Genomic DNA, 21,656 nt, shown 5'->3' with positions numbered 1-21,656 from the left:
TAAATCTTAATATGATAAAATATTTTTAAAAACCAAAAGTGCGGGAAAATATTCATTTGTTTTAATGTCCAAAAAAATATTTTCATTCAGAGCGATTTTGACAACATTCGCGTACACCAAATTAAGTTTGACTGGTACATAACTCCTTCAATATAAATCAGATTTAAGCAATCTTGGACTTGTTGGAAAGCTATCAAAACAAAGCTTTCTAACAAATTCAAGATTGCTTAAATCTCATTTATATTGGAGTTATGTTCTGGTCAAATCTTATTCGATACCATGTCCAAGAACAATATACAGTGTCAAACTTGGATTAAAACCACATGTAATATTTTTAGTGATCTCTATGTGAACCTAATGCATGGATTGCGTTTAAAATGTCAAAAATAGGCAACACAATAAGAATCAGGGCAAAAAAACAACTTCTAGGCCTCGAAACCAAGGTTCGAGTTAGCTTGGAGAAAGTCCCAGGTTTCGACCGAGATATGGTCGAAATCGAGACAAACTCATTTTCTGGCTGGTCGAAAGCTAGTCAAAACCCGAGTTTTAGAACCTTGCCTGAAGTACAAATTACATGGCATGCTTTCGCAACCTCCTGTTCACTGGCTGTGGAGTTCGGAGGATGTTTCCTTTCTCTAATGAAGTCAATGATGGATGCAAACCATGACCTCCCATCAGTTGTCAGAGAATTTACATATTCCTCATATGCTGGTCCATGCCTTCTATCTACCAAATTGGGCAAACATGAGTATTTGGAGTGCATTCAACCATTGAAGCCAAAGTAGCCAGGGCGTTGGCGAAGCTGTTATTATCCCTCAGCAAATATTCAAAGTTGATTTCATCGAAGCTCTTGATCAACTTCTCTAAATGTTCTTGGTAAGGTTTTAGCTTCGCATCCTTTGTCTTCCACTTCCCTTGGGTTTGACAAATTATGATCGACGAATCTCCATAGACTCTCAGCTTCTTGATCTCTATTGCCATGGCGGCTTTGAGACCGATTGCACATGCTTCATACTCTGCAATGTTGTTGGTGCAAGGGAATTCTAGCCGGAATGCAGACGGTAGATAGAGATCATCTAGGGTTATTAACAACATTCTGGCCCCATATCTTCTCTGATTGGCTATACCATCGAAGTACAATTGCCACCAGTCTTCACAGTCTTCGTCCTCCACATATGTCAAATACTCATCTGAGAATGAGTCTTCTAGCAGCTGTGAATCCACCCTGGTTGGGTATCCAGCTAGATAGTCCGAGATTGCTCGTCCTTTTATGGATTTCTGGTTGACATATGTTATGTCAAATTCTGACAATAGCAACAACCATTTGACCATCATTCCTGTCAATGCTGGCTTCTCAAAGAAATATTTAATCGGATCCATCCTTGAGATGAGCTGGATTTGATGTGCGATAATGTAATGTCTCAGCCTCTTGGTCTCCCAAACTAAAGCAGTGCATGTCTTTTCCAATGGGGTATAACGAGTTTCATACTCCAACAGTTTCTTGCTTAAGTAATAAACCGCGTGTTCTTCCCCACTCTTTTGATCTTGTTGCATCATCATGGATCCCATTGATGTTTCGCCGACAGACAAATACAACAACAGTGGTTTGCCCAATATTGGCGGAATAAGGATAGGTGGATTCATTAGGTATTCTTTTATCCTTACAAACACCTCTTAACACTTGTCGTTCCATTACTTTGGTTCTTCTATCTTTAGGAGCTTGATGATGTGTTCACATACGGTGGTTAGCAGGCTATGAACCGACTTATGTACTGAATTTGTCCTAAGAAACCCCAGATTTCTTTTTCTGGTTTTGGTGCTACCATTTGCCTTTATCCTGTCGGGATCCACTTCTATCCCTCTTTCACTGACGAGAATTCCCAGGAGTTTCCCTGTTGATGCTCCGAACATCACTTTTGAGGGTTTAACCTTAACTTGTACTCTTTATTTCGTTCGAAGAACTTCCTCAATGTCGCAAAATGCCCCTGTCGAGTGACTAACTTGACAATCATGTCATCCACATATACCTCCACTTCTTTGTGTATCATATCATGGAGAATGGCCATTGCCGTCCTTTGATATGTTGCCCCAGCATTCTTCAAACCAAATTGCATAAACTTGTAACAATAAGTTCCCCATGGTGTAGTAAACACTGTCTTTTCTCTGTCCGTTGGACACATGTTGATTTGATTGTATCCGAAGAACCCGTCCATGAATGATAACAAGGCGTGTTTTGCCGTGTTGTTGACCAATATGTCAATATGTGGCAAGGGAAAGTCATCTTTGGGACTGACTTTGTTGAGGTCTCGAAAATCCACGCACATTCTCACCTTCCCATCTTTATTAGGCACGGGAACAATATTGGACAACCACTGAGGGTACTGTGTCACCTGTAGAAATCCTGCATTCCACTACTTTATAACTTCTTCCCTGATCTTCTCACTCCATTCAGGTTGCATCCTTCTGGGCTTTTGCTTGACCGGCCATGCATCTGGATAAGTAGGCAGTTGGTGTTGCACTATCTTTGGATCGATGATGGGAATATCTTCGTATGACCAAGCAAACACTTCTTGAAATTCTTTCAACAAGGCTGTCATTTGACCAACTTCCTCTTTGCTGAGTGAGGCACCAATTTTAACAATTCGTGGGCATTGTTCAGTTCCCAAATTTATGGGGCATACATCCTCTTAGACATGTTGGGCTTTTCTTTGTTTTAATTGCTTTATTAAATGATGATGTTCGAGGATATCCTCGTCATCGGAAGAAGAATCAAAAGAGGAATTAGATGGAGATGAGACATACTCGGAATGGTTGATTTAATTCATGATAAGAGCAGGAATACAAGCAGACTCGATAGACTTGAAGGTACTACCCTCTTTGATTACAACAGACTCATCGACAGACAGGACTAAATCGGAGCTGGCCACTCCCTAAGACACTATCTTACTAAACCTTTCAGGGACACTAATCCAGTTCACAATTGGCTCTTGGACAAGGTGAATTAACAGATAAGGTTTTGGCCCTTCTTCCCCCTGCAGAGGTCATAGCTATTTCAAACAGTCCTCTGATGTTTAGTTCTTCTTCAGTAGCTTTCAATTTCATCTGTTCTACTTCTAGCTCTCGATGGTTGTATAGGTAGGAAAGTCAGGGAACTGTGGAATCGCTTGCTTGGTTCCTTCCTAATCCAAGTCTTGGAAAATACCTCATGTTGTTTATCATCCTCAAAATCGTTTCGCTCCTTGCGAATGGGTAACTAAATGGAATTATCTCCTTCATTTCTAAGGCCATTACACTGATTGTTCCAATCTCAAATCCTTCCAACTGGATATTTGCCAGGGCTTCCTCACCTACTTGATGCTTGCCAAGATGTGGATAATCTCTAGATCTCCAAAGATAGTGATCATTTTCCCTTCATAGACAAATTTCATTTTCTGATGTAGGCTTGAGGGTATTACTCCTACAGAATGCAGCCAAGGTCGTCCCTATAGCATGTTGAATGATGCTTGGATGTCAATCACTTGACATTCCACAGTGAACAGAGCAGGTCTGACACCTTCCTTCTTGTGTTATCATATGCTCAGATTGTCTGAGCAGAGGGCTTCATTTAGGTCAGATCCAACCCTATACAGCTTGCAGCCTTGAGAGGTATGACATTGAGAGCTGACCCATTGTCAATCAGAACTTGAGGGACCCGATTCCCATTGCACTCTATTGTAATGTGCAGAGCTCAATTATGGTCCTTTCCTCTAGGTGGGAGATCATTTTTCGAGAAGGAGAGAGACTGCATGGCATAGGTGGCCCCTATAATGTGTGAGAGTTCTTCCGGACCCATTTCTATGGATACTTGAACCATGTTGAGTGCTTTCAGAATTGCTTCTCGATGCAACGGGGAGGCCATCAATAATCCCCAAATGGAGATGTTAGCTTGTACTTTTTTCAGCTGGCTCAATACGACAATACCTGATTTTCAGCTGGCTCATCCAAACCCGTTGTCCCTTCTTCCAAAGCATTCACAGATCCCATGGACGATCTTGGGGAGTCAAGTTCATCTTCATCAAGCGAACCATTCAGGGTGGCAAATGTTTCCAGTATCTCACACCACTGAGGCTATAGATACTCATGATACACTCCATGTAGATTCTCTAGGATTATCTCCACTTGCTCTTCCTTCGTTAGAGGGGGTTGTATCCTTTCGGCTTCTTTATGGAACCTTCTGATGAAGTCAGAGAATCCTTCATTCGACTCTTGCCTTAACGCCTCCAATTCTTTTCTTTTCTTCTTACTCTCCTCAATTTGGGCGGCTAGGATAGCCCTATAGGTTCGAGCGTCCATCAACAATTACTCTTGCTTCACAGGTTGAATAAGGACCGTCGGGTCCTTAAAGGGAATCCTCTTATAACATGTTCACTCCATGATCTGGTAGAGGGTTGGTAGTTACATTGGGCTATTGGCCCATCTTCAATTCAATTTTTCCGCATCTATCAAGTTATGGATTGCATGCTTGAGGTGTATACGTCTATCTGTTTGATGACCCTTCTGATTGTGGTAATAACAGTGCCACTCTGGCTTATACCCTGAAGGTGGATTGGCTGTATTCACGGGCCACTGTGGTACAACATCCAACATCCCTTCCTTCTTAAGTTTGAAGAAAAGGCAAGTGGGTTTCATACTGCCAAAGGTGAACAGTCTGGGAGGAGTTGACTACTCAGCTTGGATCACCAAAGGAGGAGCACCTGTTGGTGAAATTTGCTTCTCAGTTTACTAAACGGTAGTAATTGCATTCACTTCGGGGCCTTTCCCTCTTCCTCCTCTGTTGTTTTTGCCAGAATAAGATCCAGAAGTCTCTTTGGTTAAAGTCTGGGCATGTTTCCCTTTGAAGAGCTTGTCCTCAATGCGCTTCCCAATGGCTATGAGTGCTTCAAAGGTCTTGATGTGCTGACAGTAGAGGCGATCATAGTTTTCTCCATATAGGTTTTCCAATATGATTTCAACCTGTTTTGATTCATTTGGGCGGTTCCACATCTTGGATACCTTTTCACAGAACTTCATGATGAAGTTAGAAAATTCCTCATCGGCTCCTTCCCTCAGGGTTTCCAACTCTCGTTGGGTGATGTCCACTTCAGTGTTGTAAGAGTACTGTTTAGGGAATGTGTTCACAATCGCCGACCAAGTTTGAGTCGAAGTTTGGTCCAATTGGGTTAGCCACCTCCTAGCCGATCTTGCTAACGAGTAAAGGAATGCTTGTCCCATTTGATTTTCTGTGAGATTCCACGACTTGACTACTGAAGAGGAAGGGTTTTTAAATGAAGAACCCTAAACCGCTCTCATCAAGAGGCCTTTTTTTTTTTTGGTAAAACATTAAGAGGCATTTAATGCCCCCAAAAGCTACACCAGACATTGAAAAGATGAGAGTGGGTGACTTGCCGTTCTTTGGTCTCCCCCGATAGTGTGCAGTGCAAGGGAGGATGTGGCACATGATCATTGATCCACTAAGCAAACGCATGTCCCACCAAGCGACACAAGAAATGACAAGCAAAATCCTCCCACCCTACCCTAACGCTGGAGAATAGTGCAACAATGATGAATTCCTAGGCAACCCAAATGTCAGCGGTTCATATTTGAAAAGAAAAATCCAACGCTTGGTTGAGGGTGTTGGTAATCCAAGGCATCTCCACTACTCGACCGAGAGTGGTGGGGGTAAGATTTGAAAAGAAAAATTCAACGCTCAGTCAAGGGCGTTGGTAATCCAAGGCATCTCCACTGCTCCACCAAGAGTGGTGGGGGTAAGATTTCAAGATAAAAGTCCAACCCTTGGTTGAGGGTGTTGGTAATCTAAGATAGCTCCACCGCTCGACCGAGAGTAGTGTGGGTAAGATTTTAAGACAAAAATCCAATGCTCGATTGAGGGCATTGGTAATCCAAGGCATCTCCACCCCTGGATCGAGAGTGGTAGGGGTAAGATTTCGAAAGAAAAGTCCAACGCTCGGTTGAGGGCGTTGGTAATCCAAGACATCTCCACCGCTCGACCGAGAGTGATGGGGGTAAGATTTCAAGACAAAACTCCAACGCTCGGTCGAGGGCGTTGGTAGTCCAAGGCATCTCCACCACTCGACCAAGAGTGGTGGGGGTAAGATTTCAAAAGAAATCCAACGCTCGATCGAGGGCGTTGGCAATCTAAGGCATCTCCACCACTCGACTGAGAGTGGTGGGGGTAAGATTTCAAAAGAAAAATCCAACGCTCGGTCAGGGCGTTGATAATCTAAGGCATCTCCACAGCTCAACCGAGAGTGGTGGGGGTAAGATTTCAAGACAAAAATCCAATGCATGGTCTAGGGTGTTGGTAGTCCAAGGCATCTCCACCGTTCGACTGAGAGTGTTGATGGTAAGATTTTAAGGAAAAAATAAAACACTCAGTCGAGGGCATTGGTAGTCCAAGACATCCCTACTGCTCGACCAAGAGTAGTGGGGGTAAGACTTAAAAAATCTAGCTAAGGCATCAACAATCCACAATGCCATCCTCGCTCTAACAAGAGTAAAAAAGCAAGAATCAAAGACACCAAGCGGTTTGACATAGTTACACTAGACTCGGGACGCTCGTTTGTGGGCTTGGTAATACAAGCACCTCTCGCCGTTCACCCGAGCCTTGGGGGGCACAGGAGGTACCCACACCACTTGGATCCGCTCAAAAGGGGAAAATATGGTCAAAGCCCTAAGTCTGAAATTATTGAAAGCGATGATTATCCAGTAACTTACCCAACGGATTGAGAATAATAGAAAAGGAATCAAGACGAAGATATAACAAAAAAACCACTTTATTGATCAACGTCGAACGACAACGGTTATTACAGGAAGATACTACAGTTATAAGGAGGCTCAAGGCCTAAATGAAAAATCTTCAACGTCCTGCTAGTCTTCAAGGCCTTTAGAGTCTTCAAAGTCAGACGGTCATCCAGTTCTCCCAAGTCTCCAATAAGTGAAAGCCTCCAAGGTCAACCAAACCTCTGAAGCTCTCCCCGGATGATCAACGCAGAAAGTGGCCAGCCTCAGACCGAGCTGATCCTATGCCCATGGGAACCACAGTAGGACCAGCTATTCTCCAGCATCCCTGGTGCACTACACCTGCCTCGAAAGAGAGACTACATCCATTGGAGAAGTGGCAGGCAGGCCGCGGGGCACGTGTTCTTCCCCTTCCGAGTAGACCAGTCATAGGTGATTCCTTGGGGTGATTTAGGGGGGACAACAACACGGCCTCACCATCAACACTGTGACGCTAAGCGCCATCTGAAGATAAGGTCTGGGTTTGTAAGGCCATCAAAAGATAAGGTCCGAGAAGCGGATTGCAAAAAGGCAACCCACAGGACAAGCATGGCAGAAACGCGCAGAGTCATACAACAGTAACCTCCTTTAAGAAGATGTCTCAAACGATGCCGCATTAAAATAAGAAATTTTAGATTAGAGCAACGGATACAAGGACCTAGCATAAAGGTCTGAGAAGAAGGTGTCATGGCGTCTGCAATGACAAGAATAGAAAACTAAGATATAGAAGGTGAAGTATGGAGAAGAAGAGGCCATCCTTAAATAGAGAAAGGAACGACCTAGATGAAAAAAAATAAGGGAACAACCCAGATCGTGAGATGGTCAAGCGCTCCCTAGATCTGAAGAAGAATAATTACCATAGGCAACATGACAATTCCTCATTGGAGGACTACCACTCCAACGCCTGGAACTCCGGGGACGACAAAGTTTTCCAATAAAAGCATTGATGAAGATTCACTGAAAAAGACTGCTATGTGAAACGCCAGATTCCCACAAGTTCAACGCATGGATTCTCGCAACATTAAATGCATGGAGTAAGGATCATTTTCCCAAGGAAGTTATAACGACATGATGGTTACACACTCATGTTACAAAGGGTCATTGCTGATAGCATCACATAGTCAACATTAAGGTTCGCAACGATTGGGAAACTCATAGTTTGCTTGATCAGGAATGACACGCCAGCCCGAGCATGGGCGAAAAAATGAAATCCCGCTGGCCTATAAAAAAGGTGAACGAGCGAAATCATGGCTGTTACATTCGCACCTGGATTTATTATTAATTATTATTTTCTCTCGTGTGACGTGTAGATTCTGCTGCCGTGTATGCTGGTGAGTTATTTTCACTTGTGGTCAAACCTAGCCACAAGATCATTGACTAGTTCATAGGCCTGCCTGTGGAGGAGAGGTTCCTTAACCGGCAGTGGGGAAGATTTATCGATGATGACTTCGTCGATCATCCTCCTAGCACGAGTCCACAAAGCGAGGAGTACCGAAAGGCGTTCCCTGTGTCCCCACAGCTAGATACCTCCTTTGGCGATGAGCTTAGCATCGCTATTGGAAAACTATTCGGGATCACGAAGGACACGTCTTGATGGTCGAAGGGTAAGATACTGACCTTGTGAATGTTACTGTACTCTTCCTCTAGTTGACCTTGAAGTGTGGGCCAAAGCCCAATCAATTTCCTTAAGTTTCTGCCCTTACATCAGCAATAGACGCATGAGCGGACTCACCAAGACTGAACCCACCCGTTAGTCCGCCCGTGCTATTTTTGGACTCTGTGTGTTTTCCTTGCATGGGACCCACACCCCGTGCCTTGGGTACTCTTTTTTGGTCTTTTGGACGAGGTTGGCCTCATCCTTGATCCCCTTGACTTGTGGGTTTACCATTTGGTGGACCCAATGGTTTGGTAGACCTCTTAAATGAGTTCTGGCTCTAAAAGCCCAATCTAAACAGACCCTAAGTGGGAGATTAGTCTTAAAACCAAGACTTAGTCCTCAAGTCTCATTACTTCTTTCACCTACCCAAAACGTTGGAGCTGTAGGAGTATTGAAGGCTTGGAGAAGAAGGGTTTTGAGAGGCTATGGAGGTGGAAAGCATTGATTAATCCATCTTTGAGGTAGGCACCTACACCTTCCTACTTCTCTTTTCCATTTTAAACTTTGGGAATCCCCTTGGGATCGATTCCAAGTTTGGGGTTTCTCTTGGAAACCCAATAAACCCTAGTTAATGCTCCTTTGAGACTCACATTCCCTTTCCTTAATGCCTTCATGGCTTGGATGACCCAAATGCTGTTCAAGCATTTGAAGCCTAGTTTAGGTTTGGGAAGAACCCTGGAGATGGACCCAAATCCCTTAAATCCCCTTACCTCCTTAAAGGACCATGTGTATTGGACCTCCAACGAAGGCCTGAGCTCACCTCCCAAACCCTAGGACCTCTATGGATCCATGAATGAAGGGTTGGAGGTGATAATCTTCACAGCTTCCAAAGGAGTAGCAGCGGATGAACGACCGAACTCACTGTCGTGTATCCGCCCGTTCCATTTTGTTGGACAAGTGTATGTCCATCAAACCCGATTCGGTCCGGTTCAACCCAGTTCACCTTTGTATTGAACATTTATACATTTTAGTTTGATATTGTCACATGCGATATAAACTCTTTGAGCATTATGTGTCCATAAGTTTTACTTAAAATAGTAGTCACGACTAGGGTTTGGGCTGAGCACCCTTATCATATGGTCGTCGCATTGGGTATGCCTAGACATGTGATGTCAGGATATGAATGCGAGTGCTCACATGTTTGATGTGTGCATTGGCGAAGAATCTACTTTATCTATTCCCTCATGTATTACTGCCAGATGTAGGAAGGGATAGACATGTGTCACCGACACCCTATGCCTGAGGGAACCCTATCGCTGTAAAATGTGATCGCATTCTTTGGTTCATCAATGACTGAGACTCAAGTGAGTCAAAGCCGGTGTTCTGGGAATGCGTGAACACTTTGTGAGTGAAGGAGTTATCCAACATGCCCGATTGGGGAACACCTAGATTGAGACTGTCTGTGTATGGTCGGATCAGAATCTGGATCCAGTGCCATTTTGGAAATGGTTTTGCAAAAATCTATTTTATATAAAATGATAGATTATTTATAATTATTTGAACAAAGTGTTTTGTCGATTTTTTTGCGGGACCCGATTAGATGCACAGACGCTCGTATATGGACATGTACTATGGATTGGGGTTTGGCAGTACATGTGTACATGCCCTAGATTCCATAATGATGGTGTTGATTAGTGGGCGGTTGTATATGATAAATTGTTATCATATAGGGAGTTATTTGGAATTTACTATTTTAATTGGTTCTTTATTTAATTAATGGATATGGTGATAATTATTATTATCCATAGATATTAAATAAAGTAATTAATTAATACTTTCCCTATTAGATTCTGCTTCTTCACTAAGCAAAGGACTCTGAGATAAATAGATAAAGCCAATCTGAGATAAACAGATAAAGCCTATCTGAGATAAACAGATAGAGCCTATCTGAGATTCTTGTGCTAGGAAAAATTATATACAAGTGCTCGTAAACAGATAGAGCCTATCTGAGATAAACAGATAGAGTAAATCAGGAGAGAGTGTCAGACTCTCACAGGGATTCTTCCCATCTGGGTTTTGGAAACCCATCTATAAATGGAACCCAAAATGCAGGAGGGAGGCAGGCTTCCACGTTTTTCACAGCCACCCCTCCCACGTTTTGGCTCTCCTTCTCTCTCTCTCTTGTGATTTATTCTTCTTGCTCTCTAGTTTTGAGAGCTAGGGTTTTAGAAACCCAGATCTGGTTGGAGAAATATTCAGATTGGCTTGGAGAACCTTGGTAGCACCATTAGAGGTTCAGATCTGTCTGCTTTGAGTGCTTCTTAGAGGAAGAACCACTGTCTATTGGAGGAGCAACACTTGAGGCTCACTAGATTAGCAGTTCTTGATTAATTCCTATTGTTTTAATTGTTTAATATTTATGGGATGCGAAAGAAACTCGAATTAATTTATTTCCGTTGCGCATTCAAGTATGGGATGGATCCCTCTTGCCATGTGATGACTAGAGATGTTGTTTCTCTGTCCCTAACGCGTACTATAATTGTGTGGGACACATGAGGGAAGGAGAAACCCCAACTGGGATGCACCAGGGTTCCCATGGGCAACCATGGGAAACCCTAAAATTCAAATGGGGCACTCATGGGACACCATGGGATAACCTAGGGCGTGCAAAATCCTAATTTTGTAGTATATTGGTTTCCTTAGGGAACCATGGCTTGATCCCTGGACTGTAGTATTGCCTACATGTTCAGCCTAACTTGGCTGTTTAATCTAGGTAGAGCCATGAGCGGACTCACCTAGGTGAACCCACCCATAGCTCAGGTTGCTCTCGGGTGTGTCTCAGGTTTGGAACGGATGCACGAGTGGATCCATGTTCCGTGTTCGCTCGTGAGTCCGTTCCATATATTTTCTGGGTGTGGCCTGGATGGATCCACGACCGAACTCACCTAGCTGACTCCGTTCCTTCATCTGCTCCTACTGTCTTGGCCAAAACTTCATTTAATCTGTTGGGACCCTTTATGGGACCCACCTTTATACTTCTAACACTCCTTTCACGCATCCTCAGACTTTGGAATCTGTACAGGAGTGCATGCACTAGAGCAAACCTCTCCGAATGACAAGCAAACGAACTGTGAGTGGGTTTTGGGTGATGTTTGGGCTTGACAAATACATATATAGATATAATCATATGGAATACATAATGGTTTATGTGCTTGCATTCATTCTTGCCATGTTGCATTTACATATAAAACCATATTGGATATGATTTGATGGAATGTTGATATGATGGTTTATATTGTTATATTGGGTTAAGGTGCCGGGTATGCCGGTGCCGGGGCCCCGAACTTCTTATTGTCACATTCATTGATTGCCATCCTGGTCTGTATGCATCGTGTCGTGCTGGTACCCGAGTACTAGATGGAATGGGACGTTGATGCACCCGGAATAGCTCTCGGGACAATAGAACTGCATGTAGTATATCTGTGGTTAAGATTTATACTCCCTTATGCTACGACCCTTGCCAACAGGGGTTTACGTGTTGGATAGTCGGAGCACCTGACGTCTGTGGAGGTGGGAGAGGCCAGGTCAGGGGTAGTAACGGCTATATGGGGTCTACCACTGGGTGGCCTATGGCTTCTACCGGCGTAGGTCCTTTGTGATAATTAAGGTTTCAATGGGACGATAGGAAAAGTGACCCTCAGTGTCTCCTGAGTTATCACTGTAGTATATGCCATGACGTAGACTGTTTGTTAGGTGGAAAGTATGTATTTAACATTTCATGCATCATGGACTATGTGTGATTGTGTGTATGTGCACTCCTCTTTCCCCTCACTGGCTCAGTGGAGCTAACCCCCTGTGTACACAACTTTTAGATTTTGATGCAGGTGATGGATGGCCGGCCTAGATGTATAGTCGGCAGAGTATGATGGTATTGGCACAGAGGAGCCTGGGTACGTGTCAAAGGAACACGACAATGGTTGCCGCTGTGATGATTGTGCTTATGGGCACTAATGTTACTTGGGGACTTTCCCCACCTTTTAATTCTTTTGGGGCATTGTCCCCATTATAAACATTTTCTGTAATAACTTATTATACTTTTGAGTAGTTATGTCATGGTCAGTTGATGTCAGTACTAACTATTACATTATCACCCAGATAGCTGAACATACTGTAACTGCTTATGTAAATATTGCTTTTGCTCTTTATAACTCTGACAATGATTGGAATATTTATTCATTTTTGCTCAGATGTAGTTATTTGGGTGGGCCCTTGGGTGGTGACTATGCGCTGGGACACTGTGTCGTTGATCCTGGTAGGTATTGGGGTGACGTGGGTCATCCTAATCACCCTCTTGACTGTGCTTATGGCATAAGCTTGGGATAGGGGCGTGACAACGTGGTATCAGAGCGTGATGCTCTACACCAGACATGGTCCACCAAGGACTCTTGATTTACTCTACATAATAGGGTCTGAATTAAAAGCTTTTAACAAACATAATTGGAATATATGCGAAACACAGGAAGAGGACTAGCTAGGGAGCAATCCGAAAACATAGCAAATAATAGAGATAACATGAGAGTTAAAGAGTTAAATATATATATATATTCATGTAAGTTCTATACACCTCCAGCTGTCTATTACTCAAACCTCCTGAGGAGGCGAGCAAACCACATAAAGACCCAAAAAGAGAAAGTTCCAAAACTCTAGCCAACAGAACCATAATTACATGATAAAAAAGAAAAAAGGAAAGAAAAGAACAAGTAAACAGCAAAATAAAATATTGTTCACAACTTCCCACCAGACCACAAAAGAAACTAAACTTAAGAAAAGTCAACAGAAACTTCATCAGATTTGGGGTCAAATCCCCCATTCCATCATCATTGCCCTCCTCTCCCTCATCATCGCCCTCATAGTATAGATATGCATTTATGTCATGGATATCCTTCTCCATTCTTTCAAGGCGATAGTTGTGAGAGGCAAACTGTCCACTGATATCTGCAAAGCCATCCAACATCTCTGAATTTAGCCTAGCCAGGTTGAGGTTCATCTGATCTAGGGCACTCAGAACTGCACCCATCTCTGAAGTTCCAGAACTGGAGGCACCAGCAGCATACTGCAGTGGAACCTCTCCCTCATCCTCATCACTGGCCTCTCCACCTGCATCTCCACCATCTGCTGGGACCACTGGCTCTCCATCGCTATATGTATTGACTACGATCTTCATGCGGGCTAGGGAATTCTTTCCAAATGGTTCCTTGAAGCTTTCACATGGAGGCTCATCATTCAGATTAACATGAAAATACTGGAAGATGCGAGTCAGAAGCCTCCCATAGGGAAGGGTTTTCTCAATTTTGGACTTGAATTGGACTTGCTCCATGTGCTTGATGATGACATAAGGCAGACTTATTTGGTTACCCTGATGCAGACAGTACCCTAAGGTGGCAGACATAAGAGAAGGCTCGGTGTTGTGCCCTTTGACAGGCACCAGATTTGACTTGACTATCATGGTCAAAATTCTCTGAGAATAGCCAAAATCAGGTAGGTTCACCCGGCTGTCGCGCTTGTCATTGGTTAGGGTCCTGTATAGATGATTGTACTCTACCAAAGACATGCAAGATAAAGGATCTCTTACAGGCGGGTGATATACTCGAGGCCCAAGAGAACTGATTCCTAGGATTACCCCCAACTCTACCTCATTGAAGGAGATGTTGACTCCCTTCACAAAAGAGTTGATTCGAAGCATCTCCACATTTTCTTGGACTACTGTCATGTTAGCATAGAAGTGACCAATTAGCTTGATATAGTAGTGCCTGGGCAAGACTAGCATGTTTGACCATCCCAAATGCTCGAATCTTGGCCTCACTTTGAAGGCCACGAGCTCCTCAGCAATGACATCCCTCCCTGTCTCAATCTTCCGTTCTCGTAGTGTCTTGGTGTATAAGTTCTCTGCCTCTGCAGACACAAAGAAGTTGGCATCGAAGGGAATTGGACCGGGACCGGTGCTGCTACAGCCGCAAAAGCCCTGTTTCCTCTTGTCTTGGGAGCCATTTTTCCCTTGACTTAACCTACACACATTCAAATAAATTAAAAGAGACAATGTGAGTGATTGATCACTCCAATTCTAATAAGAACATGAAGATTTGATACAAGGAAATTTGAAGAACAATAGTCTTCTTGAACTCAAAATTTAAAAGAAAAATATAATGAACTCTTGTGGGGGGTTGTCATGATACTAAGAATTGAATAATAAACTATGTCAGCATTATGCTTGTAAAAGAAATTGAAGTAAAAGTAATGCATATACAATCAAGATCAAGGATAGTTCTTTCTCAAATGATAAAATTGGGAATTTCTTCAAATTTCCATGGAGACATTAATAATAGTCCTAAACAAGAAATGGTACAAAAATAAATAAATATTTACAATAACCCCATGTAAGGTGGGGAGAATAAGTAAGTAACCACCACCAAAACAAGTGGGGTATTTCGGTTTTGGCAAGGGTTTGACTAACCCTAGCCCCAATCGATGGGTATTACATGTGTAACCATGATTATAACTAGGTTTGGAACTTAAAGAAACAAGAGAAAATAATATCTCCACATATTTTCAAGCAACTAAACCCAATGTGAGAGAAAAGGGAGAAAAACTTGAATAAAAACCCTAGAAGAGGAACTAAGACAACCCAAGGAACCCAAAATGGTTGGAGAATCTCATACCTTGAAGTAGGGAGTTGGGATTGAGAGTAAAGGAGTCTAAATCCACAATTCTTGGGCAAGGAAATTGGGGCGGACGAAGCTTGGACAACTCTGCTCTATTCCTCCGCTTCTAACCAACACACTCAAAATATGAAAAGGAACTGCGCGGTTACTGTCTTTGTCAAAATTTGTCGAGCGGACGCCCGACTGGACTCACTATCGTGAATCCGCTAATCCGCTAAGCCTAGAAACTCTAACCTTTCGTTTTCAGCTCTGGACGGACAAACGAACGGAACCACGATACGAGGATCCGTTCATTAATCCGTTTGACTCAAATCCTCTCGGCCAATGGGCACCCTGAAAATGGACAAACGAGCGGACTCACATTCCGCATCGGCCCGTTAATCCGACCAAGCCAACTTTGCGAGCGGAGTCACGACCAGACTCAGAGGAGTAGATCCGTCCGTGGATCTACCCGTGTTCTAAAGGGCTATTGGCCTATGTTTTTGGCTCAACCTCCTTCTTAGGACTCTAGTCACTTCTGTGTGTTAGAACACACACCTTGTATACATTTTTATACTCTTCCTCTATATTGTAGTTATTGTTCCTCTCTTCCTTGTGGTAACATGTGAGGCATCTAATTTTAATCAGGTGCTAAACCATGGTTAATACTCACAACCAGAATCGTTCCCCTCCTAGGGATGACGCCGGTGATGTTTCGAGGAAGGTTTTCCTGCACCACCTCTGGTGAGCACCAATACAGATGTCGCCGTGCTCTTAGGGAATATTTTATGCGCCATGTAGAGAGAACAAAGGGAATCCCAAAATGAGCAGCGCACTTTTATGCAAAATGTGACTGCCCAGCTTTAAAATGTTTGTCGGGAAGGACCAAGAGTACCACCTCCGATGCACGAAGTCCCAAATCCCACGGCTAATACCACTCCAGTCATTCCTCCTTTTGGGCAGGCTGCGAATGAAGTCGCTGTAGCGCAGGTGAACCAAGATCCACCTCCCCCTCCTCCGGCTACCCTACCGGTCAGAAATGTGATACCGGAATGGGTTGATGCCTCCAAACTTTCTGAGAGGTTTCAAAAGCATCATCCTCCTACTTTTTACAAGTTGATCCATGACTCTATGTTCCTGGTTACTTGGATACGGGATCTCGAGAGAATCTTTGAGGTGCTACCGTGCAGTGATCTCGAGAAGATCCGATGTGCTACTTTTCAATTCCGGGGTGACGTTGATGTATGGTGGCATTCCTCAAAGGATCATTTCTGGGTCAAATATCCCAATGCTACTTGGGCTCAATTTAAGGCAACTTTTCTTGAGAACTACTTTCCAAGGGATTTTCAGGAAAAGAAGGAAATTGAATTCATGAACCTCAGTCAGGGATCCAAGTCGGTCCTTGATTATCAACAACTCTGTGAGGAGTATTTCTATTTTTCTCCAACTCACTTTAAGACTGAGGATGTGAAGGCAAGAAGGTTTGAAAGAGGGCTTAGAACCAGCTTGAGTACTTCGGTGGTGTTACACAAGTACTCCACCTATGCAGAAGTGGTTGAAGCAGCCAAGCTGATAGAAGACTAGCAGAGGGAAAATTATCGGGCTATACAGGCAGGCAAGAGGCCAATGCCATCTCATGACTCTAGGGGACCCAACAAGTTCCAGGGGAGAGGGTTTTATACCAATGCAGCCCCAATTCAGTCCCGTAGACCTAACGTGGCTCAAGTGCCTGGAGCTATACTTGCTTCTCATTATGGGGCTCAGACTCTTATTGGTTACAACTGTAAGGAGTTTGGCCATATGGCCAAGGATTGTCCACAACCACGACAATCTGGTTCATGGCCAGTTGTGACTTCCAAAGTACCCCTGGCAAGGACTACTGTTCGCCCACTTGTTCCTTCTCCAGTGAGTAAGACTCAGGGGCGAGTCTATTCTGTTACTCATGAGGAAGCCCAATCTGGCCCCGGTGTTATCACAGTTATTATACTCAACCACCTTAATCAAATCATTTATGTTGAGATTATCATGTTTGGCTATTCGGTGTTTGTCAGGCATGATTTCTGTGTGCTCCTTACCTGCTTATGTGTTATTTGATTTGGGGGCGTCACACTCCTTTGTATCCCCCTCCTTTGTCGAGAAATTACCTATTGAATTGGCCAAGATGGAGTAAAAGTTGACAGTTAGTACGCCGACTGGAAGCAAAGTTGAGCTTAACCGATCCTTCCACTCTTGCCCTGTTCGAGTAAGCGACCACGGGCTTGAGGCCAATTTGATCATCCTAGATATGAAAGACTTTGATGTGATTCTGGGAATGGATTGGTTATCCACCCATGGAGCTAGCCTGGTCTGTGCAGAGAGGAAGATACTCTTCCAGACAGGAGAGGATAACGAGTTCGTATTCAAGGGTAGTAAAAGTAAGAAGCCCAAGAACCCAATCATATCGGCTCTCCAAGTTCAGAAGCTCTTAGCATAGGGTTGCCAATGTTATTTAGCCTCTGTAATGGATACTGAAGCCATGGTTACACTTATGGAAGAGATAAGTGTGGTAAGGGATTTTCCTAATGTCTTTTCGAAAGACCTCACACGGTTACCACCGGATCGGGAAACGGAATTTATGACTGATCTGGTACCCAGTGCCACTCTAGTGTCCAAGGCACCGTACAGAATGGCCCCATCAGAACTGAAAGAACTTTAGTAATAGCTTAATGACCTACTAAAGAAAGGTTTTATCAGGCCAAGTGTTTCCCCATGGGGCGCACCTATTTTGTTGTGAAGAAGAAAGACGGTAGTATGTGTCTATGCATTGACTACCGTGAACTTAACAAGCTTACAATCAAGAATCGATACCCGCTGCCTAGGATCGATGATTTGTTCGACCAATTGCAAGGCGTGAGGGTATTCTCCAAGATTAATCTCCGTTCTGGGTATCATCAGCTAAAGATCAGAGGAAGTGACATTAGCAAGACCGCGTTCAGATCGCGATATGGACACTAAGAGTTTCTGGTCATGTCTTTTGGGCTAACTAACGCCCCGTCAACTTTTATGGAGTTAATGAACAGGGTGTTTCATGATGTGTTGGATAAGTACGTTATTGTATTTATTGATGACATCCTGGTTTACTCTAAGAGCAATGAAGAACATGCTGACCACCTTCGATTCGTGCTACAACGCTTGAGGGAAAAGCAGTTATATGCTAAATTCAACAAGTGTGAATTCTGGTTACAACAAGTGGCTTTTCTAGACCATTTGGTATCTGCGAAAGGCATTGAAGTTGACCCCGGCAAGGTACAGTCGGTAGTTGACTGGGAGACACCTAAGAATGTTGCAGATATTCGCAATTTTCTTGGTCTGGCCGGCTACTATAGAAGGTTTATCGAGAATTTTTCAAAAATCTCTGTCCCTATGACTCGAATGACCCGAAAGGGAGTGAAATTTGAGTGGTCGGACGACTGCGAAAAGAACTTCCAGGATCTGAAGCAACGACTAATCTCGACTCCGGTACTTACCATTCCAAATGGTACCAGAGGGATGGTAGTCTATTGTGATGCAAGGTGATAAAGTGGTAGCCTACACTTCTCGTCAGTTGAAGGAACATGAGAGAAATTACCCGACTCATGATTTAGAATTGGCAGCTATGGTCTTTGCTCTGAAGATATGGAGACACTATCTGTACGGAGAGAAGAGTGAGATCTACAGCGACCATAAAAGCCTCAAATATTTCTTTACTCAGAAGGAACTCAATATGAGACAGAGGCGCTGGCTGGAACTCATGAAGGACTATGATTGCACCATTCATTACCACCAGGGAAAGGCAGATGTTGTAGCGGATGCTCTCAGTCAGAAATCCCAGACCTCATCCATTGCATCCTTAGCTGTCAGTAAGGAGCTTATAAAAGAAGCTAGAAGGCTGGATTTGGAGTTATTGGTAGAGGGTGTTACACTATCCCTAGCAATTTTATCGGTACAATCAACCTTGGTTGAAAAGATTCAAGCAGCTCAAGCTTTAGATAAATGCTTCCAAGAGATTATTGAAGCTATCCTGGGTGACACGCAATGAGATCTAGATTTTACATTGAGCGATAGCGGCGTTCTCATGTTTAGAGATCACCTATGTGTCCCTAAGGACCATTAGCTCAGAAAAGAAGTGTTGTCAGAAGCACATGAATCTCCCTACTCAATTCACCCAGGTAGTACTAAAATGTACAAGGACCTGAAGGGACATTACTGATGGAGTGGAATGAAGAGAGATGTAGCTGAATTTTTGGCCCGGTGTCTCACTTATCAGCAAGTGAAAACAGATAGACAACGGCCCCATGGCTATTATAGTCATTGCCCATGCCAGAATGGAAATGGGAGCATTTCACCATGGACTTCGTCATAGAATTACCCCGTACACCTAGGGGTGTTGATGCTATATGGATTATTATGGATAGGCTGACAAAGACGGCCCATTTCATCCCAATCAAAGTCACCTATTCTATGGATAAATTGGTCCGCTTGTACATTGATAACGTGGTTCGCCTACACGGAGTTCCAGTTAGCATTATCTTAGATCGGGATCCCAGATTCAAGTCCAAGTTTTGGGGCGGATTCCAGAGAGCTATGGGTACCCTATTGAGTTTTAGCACTGCCTTCTATCCACAAACCGACGGGCAATCGCAAAGGACAATACAGACGTTGGAAGACATGCTTTGAGCTTATGCCATTGATATGCAAGGCAACTGGGATGAGCACATCTCGCTTATCGAGTTTGCCTACAATAATAGTTACCAAGCTACTATTGGAATGGCACCCTTTGAAGCTCAGTATGTGAAAAAGTGCCATACTCCATTATATTCGAACGAAGTAGCTGAGTGGCGTGTCCTTGGGCCAGAATTGATCCAAGCAACCTGTGAGAAGGTGGACTTGATTCGCGAGCAAATTAAAGCTGCCTAGTCTAGGCAGAAGGGCTATGCAGACCAAAGGCGGAAGGATCTGGAGTTCCTCATCTGTGATAAAATATTTCTTAAAGTGTCGCCTACCAAGGGTGTGATGAGGTTCAGCAAGCAGGGCAAGTTAAGCCCGAGATATAATGGACCTTATGAAATTCTTGCAAAGATTGGGCCGGTGGCTTATCGGTTGGCGCTTCCACCATCCTTAGATGGCGTGCATGATGTCTTCCACGTGTCTATGTTGCGGAAGTATGTGCATGACCCCAGTCATATTCTATCTTAGGAACCACCAGAGCTGGCAACAGATATGTCTTATAAAGAACAGCCTGAGAAGATTTTAAACAATAAGGTGGTAAATCTCCATAATAGACCTATTCATTATGTAAAGGTGAAGTGGTGCAATCACACAGAAGAAGAAGCCTCCTGGGAAGCCGAGGTGGAAATGCGAGCAAAGTACCCTTCCCTTGGGTTCCTACAAGGTATAATAATTTCGGGGACGAAATTTTTGTAAGGTGGGGAGGATGTTACATCCGCGCCCGGATTTATTATTAATTATTATTTTCTCTTGTGTGACGCATAGATTCTACTGCCGTGTATGCTGGCGAGTTGTTTTCACTTGTGGTCAAACCTAGCCACAAGATCATTGACCAGTTCACGGGTCTGCCTGTGGAGGAGAGGTTCCTTAACCGGTAATGGGGAAGATTTATCGATGATGACTTCATCGATCATCCTCCTAGCACGAGTCCACAAAGCGAGGAGTACCGAAAAGCGCTCCCTGTGTCCCCACAGCTAGATACCTCCTTTGGTGATGAGCTTAGAATCGCGATTGGGAAACTATGCGAGATCAAGAAGGACACGTCTTGACGGTCGAAGGGTAAGATACTGACCTTGTGAATGTTATTGTACTCTTCCTCTAGTTGACTTTGAAGTGTGGGCCAAAACCCGATCAATTTCCTTAAGTTTCTACCCTTACAGCAGCAACAGACGCATGAGCGGACTCACCAAGACTGAATCCACCCGTTAGTCCGCCCGTGCTATTTTTGGACTCTGTGTGTTTTCTTTGTGTGGGACCCACACCCCGTGCCTCAGGTACTCTTTTGGTCTTTTGGACGAGGTTAGCCTCATCCTTGATCCCCTTGACTTGTGGGTTTACCATTTGGTGGACCCAATGGTTTGGTAGACCTCTTAAATGAGTTCTGGCTCTAAAAGTCCAATCCAAACAGACCCTAAGTGGGAGATTAGTCTTAAACCAAGATTTAGTCCTCAAGTCTCATTACTTCTTTCACCTACCCAAAACGTTGGAGCTGTGGGAGCATTGAATGCTTGGAGAAGAAGGGTTTTGAGAGGATGTGGAGGTGGAAAGCATTGATTAATCCATCTTTGAGGTAGGCATCTTCACCTTCCTCCCTCTCTTTTCCATTTTAAACATTGGGAATCCCCTTGGGATCGATTCCAAGTTTGGGGTTTCTCTTGGAAACCCAATAAACCCTAGTTAATGCTCCTTTGAGACTCACATTCCCTTTCCTTAATGCCTTCATGGCTTGGATGACCCAAATGTTGTTCAAGCATTTGAAGCCTAGCTTAGGTTTGGGAAGAACCCTGGAGATGGACCCA

The 21,656-nt window shown here is 43.7% G+C and overlaps 2 protein-coding genes across 2 annotated transcripts; one reads left to right on the top strand and one right to left on the bottom strand.

Moving 5' to 3' along the window:
• Positions 1-726: 726 nt before the first annotated feature.
• LOC122659340 lies at positions 727-1,569 on the bottom strand. The gene has a single exon (XM_043854462.1). It carries the CDS (start codon positions 1,567-1,569, stop codon positions 727-729), a length of 843 nt encoding a protein of 280 aa, XP_043710397.1.
• A 14,445-nt stretch (positions 1,570-16,014) lies between these two features.
• Positions 16,015-16,695, top strand: LOC122659339. The gene has a single exon (XM_043854461.1). The coding sequence runs from the start codon at positions 16,015-16,017 to the stop codon at positions 16,693-16,695; it is 681 nt and encodes a 226-aa protein (XP_043710396.1).
• Positions 16,696-21,656: the final 4,961 nt, after the last annotated feature.

Source organism: Telopea speciosissima, chromosome 4 (assembly GCF_018873765.1).
Source record: "Telopea speciosissima isolate NSW1024214 ecotype Mountain lineage chromosome 4, Tspe_v1, whole genome shotgun sequence".
Taxonomy (NCBI): domain Eukaryota; kingdom Viridiplantae; phylum Streptophyta; class Magnoliopsida; order Proteales; family Proteaceae; genus Telopea; species Telopea speciosissima.
Note: the sequence above shows the minus strand (reverse complement) of the source record. Positions and strands in the feature narration are given on the sequence as shown.

Excerpts from the sequence above, each read along its gene's own strand:
- LOC122659339 (XM_043854461.1), top strand. The coding sequence starts at position 16,015 with ATGCACGAAGTCCCAAATCCCACGGCTAATACCACTCCAGTCATTCCT.
- LOC122659340 (XM_043854462.1), bottom strand. The coding sequence starts at position 1,569 with ATGGGATCCATGATGATGCAACAAGATCAAAAGAGTGGGGAAGAACAC.